Here is a 13670-nt window from a genome sequence, read left to right as displayed (position 1 = left end):
CCTTACAGGTTTGATAGAATTCTACGATCAGGTGACAAAGATTAAGCAAGAAAGAGAGGGCTGGGCGGACTGCATTTTCTTGGATTGTCGGAAAGCCTTTGACACAGTACCGCATAAGCTGGTACTGGTACATAAGCTGGAGAGACAGGCAGTTGTAGCTGGTAAGGTGCTCCAGTGGATAAGGGAGTGTCTAAGCAATAGGAAGCAGAGAGTTACGGTGAGGGGTGAGACCTCCGATTGGCGTGAAGTCACCAGTGTTGTCCCACAGGGCTCTGTACTCGGTCCTGTCTTGTTTCTGATATATGTAAATGATCTCCCGGAGAATATCGATTCATTTCTCTCAATGTTTGCGGACGATGCTAATATTATGAGAAGGATTAAAACAGAAGAGGACTGTTTGAGGCTTTAAGAAGACCTAGACAAGCTGAAGGAATGGTCGAACAAAAGGTTGTTAGAGTTTAACCCATCCAAATGTAATGTAATGAAGATAGGTGTAGGGAGCAGGAGGCCAGATACAAGGTATCATTTGGGAGAGGAAATTCTTCAGGAGTCAGAGAAGGAAAAAGGCTTGGGGGTTTATATCACGCCAGACCTGTCTCCTGCAGCACATATCAAGCGGATAACATCAGCGGCCTATGCCAGGCTGGCCAACATACGAACGGCACTCAGAAACTTGTGTAAAGAATCATTCAGAACTTTGTATACCACATATGTCAGGCCAATCCAGGAGTATGCAGCCCCAGCATGGAGTCCATATCTAGTCAAGGATAAGACTAAACTGGAAAAGTTTCAAAGATTTGCCACCAGACTAGTACCCGAGCTGATAGGTATGAGCTACTAGGAGAGATTACAGGAATTAAACCTCACTTCGCTGGAAGACAGAAGAGTTAGGGGGGGACATGATCACCAAATTCAAGATTCTCAAGGGAATTAATAGGGTAGATAAAGACAGCCTATTTAACACAAGGGGAACACGCACAAGGGGACACAGGTGGAAACTGAGCGCCCAAATGAGCCACTGAGATATTAGAAAGAACTTTTTTAGTGTCAGAGTGGTTGACAAATGGAATGCATTAGGAAGTGATGTGGTGGAGGCTGACTCCATACACAGTTTCAAGTGTAGATATGATACAGCCCAGTAGGCTCAGGAATCTGTACACCTGTTGATTGACGGTTGAGAGGCGGGACCAAAGAGCCAGAGCTCAACCCCCGCAAACACAACTAGGTGAGTACAACTAGGTGAGTAGACAAACACTCACACACACACACACACACACACACAAACTCACACACACACACACACACAAACTCACACACACACACACACACCCATCAGGAAAGCCTCGCGGCTGAGTGAACGGCGCTCTGGTGTCGTACTTATAAAGTCCCGGGTTTGATCCCCGGCGGAGGCTGAAGCAAATGGGCACAGATTCTTTCACTCTGATGCTCTGTTCACCTAGCAGTAAATAGGAAACTGGAAGTTAGACAGCTGCTACGGTCTGCTTCATGTGTGTATGTGTGTGTGTGTGTGTGTGTGTGTGTGTGTGTGTGTGTGTGTGTGTGTGTGTGTGTGTGTGTGTGTGTGTGTGTGTGTGTGTGTGTGTGTGTGTGTGGGTGTGTGTGTGTGGGTGTGTGTGTGTCTGTGTGTGTGTGTGTGTTTGTGTGTGTGTGTGTGTGTGTACTCACCGATTTGTACTCACCTATTTGTGCTTGCGGGGTTTGAGCCTTGGCTCTTTGGTCCCGCCTCTCAACTGGTGTACAGATTCCTGAGCCTACTGGGCTCTATCATATCTACATTTCAAACTATATATGGAGTTAGCCTCCTCCACATCAATGCCTAATGCAATCCATCCGTTAACTACTCTGACACTGAAAACGTTCCTTCTAACGTCTCTGTGGCTCATGTGGGTATTCAGTTTCCACCTGTGTCCCCTTGTTCGCGTCCCACCAGTGTTGAATAGTTTATCCTTGTTTACCCGGTCGATTCCTCTGAGGGTTTTGTAGGTTGTGATCATGTCTCTCCTTACTTTTCTGTCTTCCAGTGTCGTAAGGTGCATTTCCCGCATCCTTTCCTCATAACGCATGCCTCTTAGTTCTGGGACTAGTCTAGTGGCATACCTTTGGACTTTTTCCAGCTTTGTCTTGTGCTTGACAAGGTACGGGCTCCATGCTGGGGCCGCATACTCCAGGATTGGTTTTACATATGTGGTGTACAAGATTCTGAATGATTCCTTACACAGGTTCCTGAACGCTGTTTGTGAGGGATCTAGATCCCTCAGCTAGTTTTCCTAGTTTCTAGATTAGGCTAGTCAGTCTAGAAACTGAAGCTTTCAAAATAACATATGCTTGTTGGGTGTTGAATGAAAGCTTGTATTACGAACTGTCATTCGTGAGTGGTTAGAAGTCTGTGATTGCTCTGTAGAGAGAATTACAGAGATTTTCCTGTTTCTGTGAAGTAGGATGTGAGTTACTTGGACTAAAACCGTTAGAGGTGGGGGGAGAGTGGGGTGAGCGCTGCCTCTCCCCCCCCCCCACATGGGAGACAGTACGCCACTGTCATAGGCCTCACCCTCCTTGTGACGTCACAGGACGCCCGAGGGTGATGGAGAGAGGTGATTGGGTCCGGCACGAGGAGCCGTGCCGGCTTCAAGCTGATTGGTCGAGGCAAGGTATGGGCATCTTGAGTTTTCCCGCCCGCCAGGGAGGGAGTTTGAATTGGGCGGCCAGGAAAGGAAGAAGTGTTTGGGTGGGGGTGGCACGCCGGCCACCTCCACCCCCTGTTAATCGCTTCTGTCGTCCAAATTACTCGATTGGTGGCACTCCTGCCATCTTTGGTTGTGTCAAGGCCCAATTAAGTGAATTGTGGCTAAGGATTTACGGAAGAAACAGTAAAAAGCTAAGAGACAGTTGACTGTGTGAACCCATGAGGCAGGCTGGCAGAGCCTCATGGTGTAACAGGTGGGCCGAGTATCCTGTCTAGTGGCAATGGACAATTGATGTTGGGCAGTGTAAGTGAGTGTGATATTACAGGACCAGGTTGGACTTTGCATTCCGCCAGGCTGCGTCAGTATGGGGACGCCGCCGACCATTGTCATCCCAGTGACAATGGGGTGTCACTGGGGCAAGGCAGGCTCTAGTCTGATGGGGTTGTGATTCCCCAGCCGTGTGGGTACTCCTGTGGGCGGCACCCATGTGCGCGCCCGCCCACGGGTGGAGGCCACCCACCCAGGCCACCTGTCCGGCCAAACACCACCCCCACCCCGCCCGCCAGCTCAGCCGGTGGGGTGCTATGATGTCATGCGCTACCCGTGGCCACCCCAGGCCACCCACCCGCCTGCCCGCACGCCGGCCACCCAGGTCACCCGCGCGCCAGGCCAAACCCCAACCCCCCTCTCTCAGCTCGGGAGGGGCGCTGTGGCCACATGCCTTGGCCACTTTCCCGGGACAGCCTAGGGCCACATCTTGTCATGCATGAGGAGCAAGCCAGCTAAGTGTTGTCAGCTAGTGTGGTAGTAACTTGGGAAATGAGGAAAGATAAGGGAAAGAGGGCAGTAGAAATGAATATTATTACAGTGTGATGGGTACCGGTGGAATTCCCGGTAAGAGTTATCTCAGAGCCTCGCCAGGCTAGAAAAGCAGCTGAGTGACAGCTGTCAGTGGGATCCAGGTGTTGGATAGGGGCGGTACCTGGGGATAGAGATTATACACGGGACCACGCTGTATGTTAGTATGTTAGTAGACTGACTAGAGTATGTAATCAGTCAGTGTAGAGATTTACCATACAAGTGATCCAGCCTGTCGATTCTATATAATCGTTCAGACTGGATTAATGCCATAGAGTACCGTAAAATTATAATCATTAGAGGTAGGCAGGGATGTCAGTGGGGACCCCTGAAGTCTGTGTAGGTAGTTAGACATTACTTGGTGATATAATTTTCATTGATTATGTGAATGCCATTTCTATGTGTTCATTTGCATGTTTATGTACTGTGTTGTGTGGTAAGTCAGTAGGTGTGATTGCTGACTGATTACCTAATGATGTCATTAGCATGTGGGGTATGCTGACGGCATCATTGTGTTGCAGGTTTGTGCAGTATTGTTTCAGTTTATACAATATTATTGCCCCAGGAACTGTGTTGAGGGTTTAAGGGACCTCTAGGATTATTCAGGGGAATTCTCAGTACTTAATGAGAGCAGGCAATTGATGGGTTAATTGCCTGGCTGAGGTATGTGTGTGTTCACAGTAGTCCTTTGCAATCGGGTGCAAGTAAAAGAGGGGGGCAGTAATATTAGTATACTTTTGTGTGTTGCACAACCGTGTGTCATTATTGTGTTGGCACAGTAATTAGCGAGTTGCAGTAGCCGCAACCATATGTGGGCAGTGCTGTTATGTTGTTGCATGCCATTGTAGTGTGACCTATGTAACGCTTGGGTTACTTTGTTTCTTTAAGTTGTGTTGAGGACTTAAGGATTCAGTGAGTTAATTAAGGGGTAATTAACTGGATAAGGGGTGCACACTTAGTATTGTGGAGTGAGTGAGGGCTGTTATAAGAGAACAGTGTTGAGCGAGAATGAGATACGTCTCGGGAGCAATTAATTGTCCATGTGACAACTAATTGACCACTCTAGCTAATTATGTAATTAGCCTTCTCATCATGAATTCACGTAGTGGGAGAGGATCTGTCAGAGTCTGTCAGTACTTGTGTTAACGTAATATGCTCGAGACTAATTACCTTTCAGGGGTATAGCAATTAGTGGCTCAGGTTAATCAGTGGAGTAATTAACATTGGAGAGCTCCGGTGACTCGGTAAAGCGAGGTCATGGAGCTAGTATAAATCGTTGTATTAATCATATCCTGTCTGAGGACAGTGGATTATTGGCACATCTTGTTAATTAGGGTAATTAACTCCTTTCCCGTGAATTTACAGTGTTTGATGAGACCTGCTTAGGCAGTGCGGAGTGAGACGTATTTCTGGATGATTAATTATCGGTCCTGGTGACAGTTAATTAATGGCTCAGAAGTAATTAGTGCCTTAATTAGGGTAATTAACACTCACTAGTAATTTTTTGACAGACTGTGGAGAAGCTACCAAGTTAGGGTAGGCTTAGTTAACGTAACTCAATGGGGATGTAATTAGTGGTCCGTTTGACCTTAATTGAGAATTACTCACTGAATACTTGCAAGGAGTCAAGTGTGGTGTAATATGTTGAGTTATTGTTAACAAGGGAGAGACAAGTGTTAAAGATTAACGTAGAGTATCATCCTGTTGTTGTCTAGTGGGAGACAATTGTTTGTGATTACCGTAGTACTTTGTTGCTGACTGCTGCGATCAGTCAATTAACGTAACCACTTAAGGCAATTTCTTTTGGTTGTCGTCTGGTGACGAGAATAGAGTCATCTAGGGATCTGTGGAGCTGTGTCCCAGAATCCCGCCTTGCCTGTCTGTGTATCTGCTTACAACAGGGCAACTTCTTGTTGGGAGTTGCAAAGAGTGTTCACACTGGGTTGTGATAGGGGGGAGTCACTGTTGGACTCCCACCTAGTTACGTGGGTCTCTCCTGGGGGGGCGGGAGGACCCCTAAGTTTGTGATTATAGTAGCTGTCAGGGAAACCGAGACACTATTGATTGCCTGCTTGTGTCTTTGTCTTCAGTGGATATCCTTCATTTGTTCAGTTAGTTCATGGTGTCAGCCCGAAGTGTCAGCAAGATGGAGCCTGCTGTCACTTCACAAGGGGCTGTTGAATAGCTGTGTTGCAAATGCCACTTGATGTACAATAACGTAACCATTCGCTGTGGTGTAACTTAGTCTGTGATATTTTTCTTTGTTTTGCAATATTGCGTCATCAGTGGGCACACCTGTGTTCAGGTTAGTTCAGTATGCAGCCTCACAGCAAGGGTTGCTATTTAGCTGTTTGTTATCGTGCCACTGGATTGACATTAACGTAATGTAAACTCGGTAATGTAGTAGTTAGTCTCTTGTTATTAATAAATTGTTATGTTGTAGAAAACAGTCTTTGATGTCAACCCTACAACCATACTATTCCACCATATTTCTGAATATTATTATTAAATGTTGATGTGATCTTGATAAGGCGGCTGTTCTTGGGAATTCGAATTCCAATTCATAGCGCCACATCAAATATAAATATTTGATTGTGAGAACCCGTCGGTTACCCTTTATTAGTTTAACGTCCTGTTTAACTAGGAGGAGCTAGCGGCATATTGTTGACAGGTTTTCACCCTTGGTGGTGGAGGCCTGGCGGTTTGCTCCCGCTTTTCCTTTTTCTACTGGACTCATGCTTAACTGCCGTGAGCAGACTTTAAACTTGTAGTCCACCTCTTAAGGGAGGTAGGCGTAGAGAAAAATCTCACACTGTTCTGATGTTAGCCAGCCTCGCATATGCTGCAGACATTATTGTTTTTATGTGGGCTTCAGGAGACAGGTTTAGTGTGATATCAACTCCTAGATCTTTCTCTCTGTCTGTTTCATTAAGTACTTCATCTCCTATTCAGTATTCTGTGTCTGGCCTCCTGTTTCCTCTGCCTAGTTTCATTACTTTGCATTTACAAGGGTTGAACTGCAACAGCCGTTTGTTGGACCATTCACTAAGTCTGTTAGGTCATCTTGAAGCCTCCTACTATCGTCCTCAGTTTCAATCCTCCTCATAATTTTTTGCATCATCGGTAAACATTGAGAGAAACGATTTTATACCCTCTGGGAGATCATTTACATATATCAGAAACAGTATAGGTCCAAGGACTGACCCCTGCGGGACTCCACTCCTAACGTCAATGTGTGTGTGTGTGTGTGTGTATGTGTGTGTGTGTGTGTGTGTGTGTGTGTGTGTGTGTGTGTGTGTGTGTGTGTGTGTGTGTGTGTGTGTGTGTGTGTGTGTGTGTGTGTGTGTGTATGTGTGTGTGTGTGTGTGTGTGTGTGTGTGTGTTTGTGTGTACTCACCTAGTTGTACTCACCTATTGTGTTTGTGGGGGTTGAGCTCTCTGGTCCCGCCTCTCAACCGTCAATCAACAGGTGTACAGATTCCTGAGCCTATTGGACTCTATCATATCTACACTTGAAACTGTGTATGGAGCATCCAACACCTATCTTCATTACATTACATTTGGTTGGGTTAAACTCTAACAACCATTTGTTCGACCATTCCTTCAGCTTGTCTAGGTCTTCTTGAAGCTTCAAACAGTCCTCTTCTGTTTTAATCCTTCTCATAATTTTGGCATCGTCCGCAAACAATGAGAGAAATGAATCAATACCTTCCGGGAGATCATTTCCTTATATCAGAAACAAGATAGGACCGAGTACAGAGCCCTGTAGGACTCCACTGGTGACTTCACGCCAATCGGAGGTCTCACCCCTCACCATAACTCTCTGCTTCCTATTGCTTAGGTACTGCATTATCCACTGGAGCACCTTACCAGCTACACCTGCCTGTCTCTCCAGCTTATGTTCCAGCCTCATATGCAGTACTGTGTCAAAAGCTTTCCGACAATCCAAGAAAATGCAGTCCGCCCAGCCCTCTCTTTCTTGCTTAATCTTTGTCCCCTGGTCGTAGAATTCTATTAAGCCTGCCAGGCAAGATTTACCCTCCCTGAACCCATGTTGATGGGTTGTCACGAAGTCTCTTCTTTCCAGATCTTGTTCTCTTGTTGTCCAGATCTTGTCCAGATCTGGATCTATTGTTGAGTTCAACACACACCTCTTTGTCATTCTCTGTAAACCTGTCCTCGCCTGTTCTAAGTTTCAATACCTGTTCTTTCACTTTGGTTTTCCTTCTGATGTGACTGTGTAGTTGCTTTGGTTCGGTCTTGGCTTTGTTTGCTATATAATTTTCAAAACTTTTCTCTGCTTCTCATCTCACCCTGACGTACTGGTTCTCTGGTATCTCTCTCTGCTTTCTGGTGTTCTGTTATTCCGGAAGTTCCTCCACACCCTTTTGTTTAGTTTCTTTGCTTCCATACATGCCCTATCATACCATTGATTCTTCTGTTGCTTCTCGGATTTTTCCCTTTGGGCTGTGATGAACCTGTTTACTGCCTCCTGACACTTTTGGGTAACATAGTCCATCATACCTTGTACAGCCTTATCTCTGAGGTCTCTGTCCCAAGGTAATTCCCTTCGGAAACTTCTCATCTGTTCATAATTCCCCTTTTGGTATGCCAGCCTTTTGATTCCTAGTTCTTTTTGGGGGGAGATAATTCCTAACTCTACCAGGTATTCAAAGTTCAATACACTCTGATCACACATTCCCAAGGGCGCTTCCATCTTAACTTCCCTTATATCCCACTCATTTGTGAAAAATATCAAATCAAGCCTTGCTGGTTCATCTTCTCCTCTCATTCACACACACACACACACACACACACACACACACACACACACACACACACACACACACACACACACACACACACACACACACACACACACACACACACACACACACACACAAACACACACACACACACACACACACACACAAACACACACACACACACACACTCACACACACACACACACACTCACACACACACGCGCGCGCGTGTGTGTGTACTCACCTAGTTGTGTTTGCGGGGGTTGAGCTCTGTCTCTTTGGTCCCGCCTCTCAACCGTCAATCAACAGGTGTACAGCTTCCTGAGGCTGTTGGGCTCTATCATATCTACACTTGAAACTGTGTATGGAGTCAGCCTCCACCACATCACTTCCTAATGCATTCCATTTGTCAACCACTCTGACACTAAAAAAGTTCTTTCTAATATCTCAGTGGCTCGTTTGGGCACTCATTTTCCACCTGTGTCCCCTTGTGCGTGTGCCCCTTGTTTTAAATAGGCTGTCTTTATCTTCCCTATAAATTCCCTTCAGATTCTTGAATGTGGTGATCATGTCCCCCCTAACTCTTCTGTCTTCCAGCGAAGTGAGGTTTAATTCCCGTAGTCTCTCCTCGTAGCTCATACCTCTCAGCTTGGGTACTATTCTGGTGGCAAACCTTTCGAACCTTTTCCAGTTTTGTCTTATCCCTGACTAGATATGGACTCCACGCTAGGGCTGCATACGCCAGGATTGGCCTGACATATGTGGTATACAAAGTTCTGAATGATTCTTTACACAAGTTTCTGAATGCCGTTCGTATGTTGGCCAGCCTGGCATATGCCGCTGATGTTATCCTCTTGATATGTGCTGCAGAAGACAAGTCTGGTGTGGTATCAACCCCCCAAGTCTTTCTTTCTCTGACTCCTGAAGAATTTCCTCTACCAGATGATACCTCGTATCTGGCTTCCTGCTCCCTACACCTATCTTCATTACATTAAATTACATTTGGTTGGGTTAAACTCTAACAACCATTTGTTCGACCATTCCTTCAGCTTGTCTAGGTCTTCTTGAAGCCTCAAACAGTCCTCTTCTATTTTAATCCTTCTCATAACTTTGGCATCGTCCACAAACATTGAGAGAAATGAATCGATACCCTCCGGGAGATCATTTCCATATATCAGAAACAAGATTGGACCGAGTACAGAGCCGTGTGGGACTCCACTGGTGACTTCATGCCAATCGGAGGTCTCACCCCTCACCGTAACTCTCTGCTTCCTATTGCTAAGGTGCTGCCTTATCCACTGGTGCACCTTACCAGCTACACCTGCCTTTCTCTCCAGCTTATGTACCAGCCTCTTATGCGGTACTGTGTCAAAGGCTTTCCGACAATCGAAGAAAATGCAGTCTGCTCAGCCCTCTCCTTCTTGCTTAATCTTTGTCACCTGGTCGTAGAATTCTATTAAGCCAGCCAGGCAAGATTTACCCTCCCTGAACCCATGTTGGAGATTTGTCACGAAGTCCCTTCTCTCCAGATGTGTTACCAGGTTTTTTTCACGATCTTCTCCATCACCTTGCATGGTATACAAGTCAAGGACACTGGCATCAGTGTCCTTTACTCCCTGAACCTGACAAGGATCAGTGCCTCTTGCCTGTCGCCCTTATTGTATATTGGGACCACATTCACCGTCTTTCATATTTCTGGTAGGTCTCCAGTCTCCAGTGACTTACTGTACACTATGGAGAGTGGCAAGCAAAGTGCCTCTGCACACTCTTTCAGTACCCATGGTGAGATCCCGTCTAGACCAACAGCCTTTCTAACATCCAGATCCAGCAGGTGTCTCTTGACCTCCTCACTCGGAATTTCGAACCCTTCCAAGGCTGCCTGGTTTACTTCACTTTCTCCTAGCACAGTGACCTCACCTTGCTTCACTTCTCACCCAACATTCTCATTCCTGGTTCTCTGGTATCTCTCTTTGCTTTCTGGTGTTCTGTTATTACGGAGGTTCCTCCACACCCTTTTGTTCAGTCCCTTTGTTTGCATACATGCCGTATTATACCAAGGGTTCTTCTTTTGCCTCTCGGATTTTTCCCTTTGAGACGGAATGAACTTGTATACTTCCTCCTCACACTTTTGGATGACATAGTCCATCATATCTTGTATAAACTTAGCTCTGAGGTCTGTGTCTCAATTTATTTCCCCTTAGGATAAGTCTCATCTCATATTTCCCCTTTCGGTATGCAAGCCGTTTGTTTCCTAGTTCTTTTTTGGGGGAGACAATTCCTAGCTCTACCAGGTACTCAAACTTTAATACACTGTGGTCACTCATTCCCAAGGGTGCTTCCATCTTAACTTCCCTTATATCCCACTCATTTAGGGTAAATATCACATCCAGCATGACTAGTTCGTCTTCTCCTCTCTTTCCTCTTGGTTCCTTGATGTGCTGGCTTAGAAAGTGTCTTGTTGCCACGTCCTGCAGCTTTGCTCTCCATGTTTCTGTTCCTCTATGCAGATCCCTGTTCTCCCAGTCTATTTTCCCTTGGTTGAAGTCTACCATGATTAGTAGTCCAGATACATTCCTGCTAGCAACAGAAGCTGCTCTCTCTATTTTGTTAATGGTGGCCATGTTGTTTCTATCATATTCTTGTCTGGGTCTTCTGTCATTTGGTGGTGGATTATATATGACTATGACTATAATATTTTTTTCCTACCGTTTTTATGTTACCTGCTATGTAGTCACTGAAACCCCTCTCACAGCCCTGAATAACCATCTCCTCAAAGTCCCAGCCATTTCTTACCGGCTGAGCTATACCACCACCGCCTCTTCCTTCTCTCTTTCCTCATAACATAATATTCCTATGGGAACATTGCATTTGTTATGGTTTTCGTTAGCTTTGTTTTTGTGAGTGCTATTATGTCTGGGTTTTCCTCTAGTACCCATTTTCTAAGCTCATTTGTTTTATTTGTAATTCCACATATGTTAGTGTACATTGCCCTGAGGCTCACTTTCTTCCGTCCATTCTCAAACCGCCTCCTTGGTGAGTGTTCTGCTGGTGGGGGAAGCTGTTCCATGGGTGTTTGGAATTGTGAGGTGGATAACAGGGTCTCAGAGAATACTGGGATGAGGGGCGGGGGATCAAGTGAAGGGGGGGGGATTATATAGAGGGTTTGGGATGAAGGGGGGAGAGAGGATTTGAAAGAAAATGGGGGAGGGGGGACATGGCAGGAGGAGGGAAGGGGTAGCAGGGTGGGAAGGGGGGTGTGGGGGGTAGGGAGATTTGGCTGAGCATTTGGGTGGGGGCAGGGAAGGTTTGGGGTAGGGGGGGTTTCTATTCAGAAGAGGGTGGTGTGGTTGCCGTCCCCTCTGGTGTTACTGGCTAGCTGGTTGTGAGTTCCCTCCCCCCCCCCTCAACTCTGGGGATGATGTGTTGGGAGCTGTGATTTCCTGACTTTCCCCTCTCGCCCTGCGCCTCTTCCTTGCTTCTGCCATCATGGCTTTCTCCTCCCTCGTCATGTCCCTCTGGAGGAATACTTTTTTGAATTCTTCCACATATTGCAGGCGGCTTTTCCTTGTTAGAATCAACTCCTTTGTGTTCTCGTTTGCAAAAACACTATATTTAACACCCGATCTCGGTCTTTGTTGTACCAGCGTAGCCTGAAAACCTTCTCAATTCTATGCTCAACCCCTTCCATCTCTATTGTCTTCAGTATTTCGTTCACCGCTGCATTGTCCTTTTCATTCCACTCTTTCCTGTTGGAGCCTTCCTGCTCTTTAATAGCCACAGCTACCACTGATCTTTTCCTTTGCATCAGCTTGCTAGTGGAGCGTGCCGCTTCCAGTGAGGTGGCTGCTTTCATGGCCACCTCCAATATTGTGACCATTACTACAGAGTTATTTTTTTTAGCATTTCTGCAAATGTTGCTTTTATGGCGGCATTCTCTTCCAGTATACTATTTCCATCTTCCCCCTGGATGATTATCTGAGCCTCAGCCTCAACACTGTTCGCTTTTAGGGCTCTAATCTCCTCTTTTGCTGTTTTCAGTTCTCTTTTCAGGTTGCTTATTTCATTCTTCATTTCCTGCATCATTCCCTGCATCTCACTCTTGATATTCTCAACAAACTGGGCGAACATTTCTTTCATTTCATCACCTTGACTTTTCCCTGTTTCCCTGTTTCCTCTGGTCATAATGCTTGCCCCTGTTCCTGTTATGCTGTGATAGGATTTGTCAGGAGGAGGGCAAGATAAGGGGTGGAGAGAAAGAGAGAGAGAGAGAGAGAGAGAGAGAGAGAGAGAGAGAGAGAGAGAGAGAGAGAGAGAGAGAGAGAGAGAGAGAGAGAGAGAGAGAGAGAGAGAGAGAGAGAGAGAGAGAGAGAGAGAGAGAGAGAGAGAGAGAGAGAGAGAGAGAGAGAGAGAGAGAGCGAGAGAGAGAGAGAGAGAGAGAGAGAGAGAGAGAGAGAGAGAGAGAGAGAGAGAGAGAGAGAGAGAGAGAGAGAGAGAGAGAGAGAGAGAGAGAGAGAGAGAGAGAGAGAGAGAGAGAGAGAATGAGAGGGAGAGGGAGAGAGGGGTGGAGAGGGGGAGAGAGGGGGAGGGGTGAGAGAGAGAGGGGGGAGAGTGTGTGTATGGGAGATGCGGGGGAACTGGGGGGTGGGAGGAGATGGTGACTTCTGGTCAGGTGTTTGTGTATGCGTGTATTTGTCGTCAGTCGTGGGGGGAGGGTAGTGGGGGGGGGAGTGTATTGGGTTAGTGAGATGGGGGGTATGAGAGGGGGTGGAGTATGAGTGAGGTCTTATCTCCTTTCCACAAAAGGTGTTAATCCTTTCTCCCCTGACTGAACGTTTGTGTGTGTGTGTGTCCGTGTGTGTGTGTATATTTTTGCGTGTGCGTGCGTGTGCATGCATACGTACGTGCGCGTGCGTGTGTGCATGCATACGTACGTGAGCATGCGTGTGTGCGTGCGTGTTTGTGTCACGAGGGTCCCGTAAGTCCCGCCTCTTAACTGGTATACAGATTCCGGAGCCTAATGGGCTCTATCATATCTACATTTGAAACTGTGTATGGAGTCAGCCTCCACCACATTACTGCCTAATGCATTTCATCTGTTAACTTAGTTAACGACACTAAAAAAGTTCTTTCTAACGTCCCTATGGCTCATTTGGTTACTCAGTTTCCACCACTGTCCCCTTGTTCGTGAACCATCCGTGTTAAACTGCTTATCTTTATCTACCCTGTCAATTCCTCTGAGAATTGTGTAGGTAGTAATCATGTCTCCCCTTACTCTTCTGTCTTTTAGTGTCGTGAAGTGCATTTCTCGCAGCCTTTCTTCATAACTCATGCCTTCTAGTTC

At 46.4% G+C, this 13670-nt stretch overlaps 1 protein-coding gene across 1 annotated transcript in view; it reads right to left on the bottom strand.

Annotated features, from left to right (window-relative positions):
• LOC138371791 (S-antigen protein-like) overlaps positions 1-12511 on the bottom strand; it is a 43077-nt gene extending 30566 nt beyond the window's left edge. The window contains exon 1 of the mRNA XM_069336816.1: positions 12277-12511. Coding sequence (XP_069192917.1) covers positions 12277-12511 — 235 coding nt within the window. The remainder of the gene's footprint in view (positions 1-12276) is intronic.
• Between the last annotated feature and the right edge of the window lie 1159 nt (positions 12512-13670).

This window comes from Procambarus clarkii, chromosome 36, assembly GCF_040958095.1.
Source record: "Procambarus clarkii isolate CNS0578487 chromosome 36, FALCON_Pclarkii_2.0, whole genome shotgun sequence".
Classification (NCBI taxonomy): Eukaryota; Metazoa; Arthropoda; class Malacostraca; order Decapoda; family Cambaridae; genus Procambarus; species Procambarus clarkii.
This window is presented reverse-complemented; position numbering and strand designations above follow the sequence as displayed.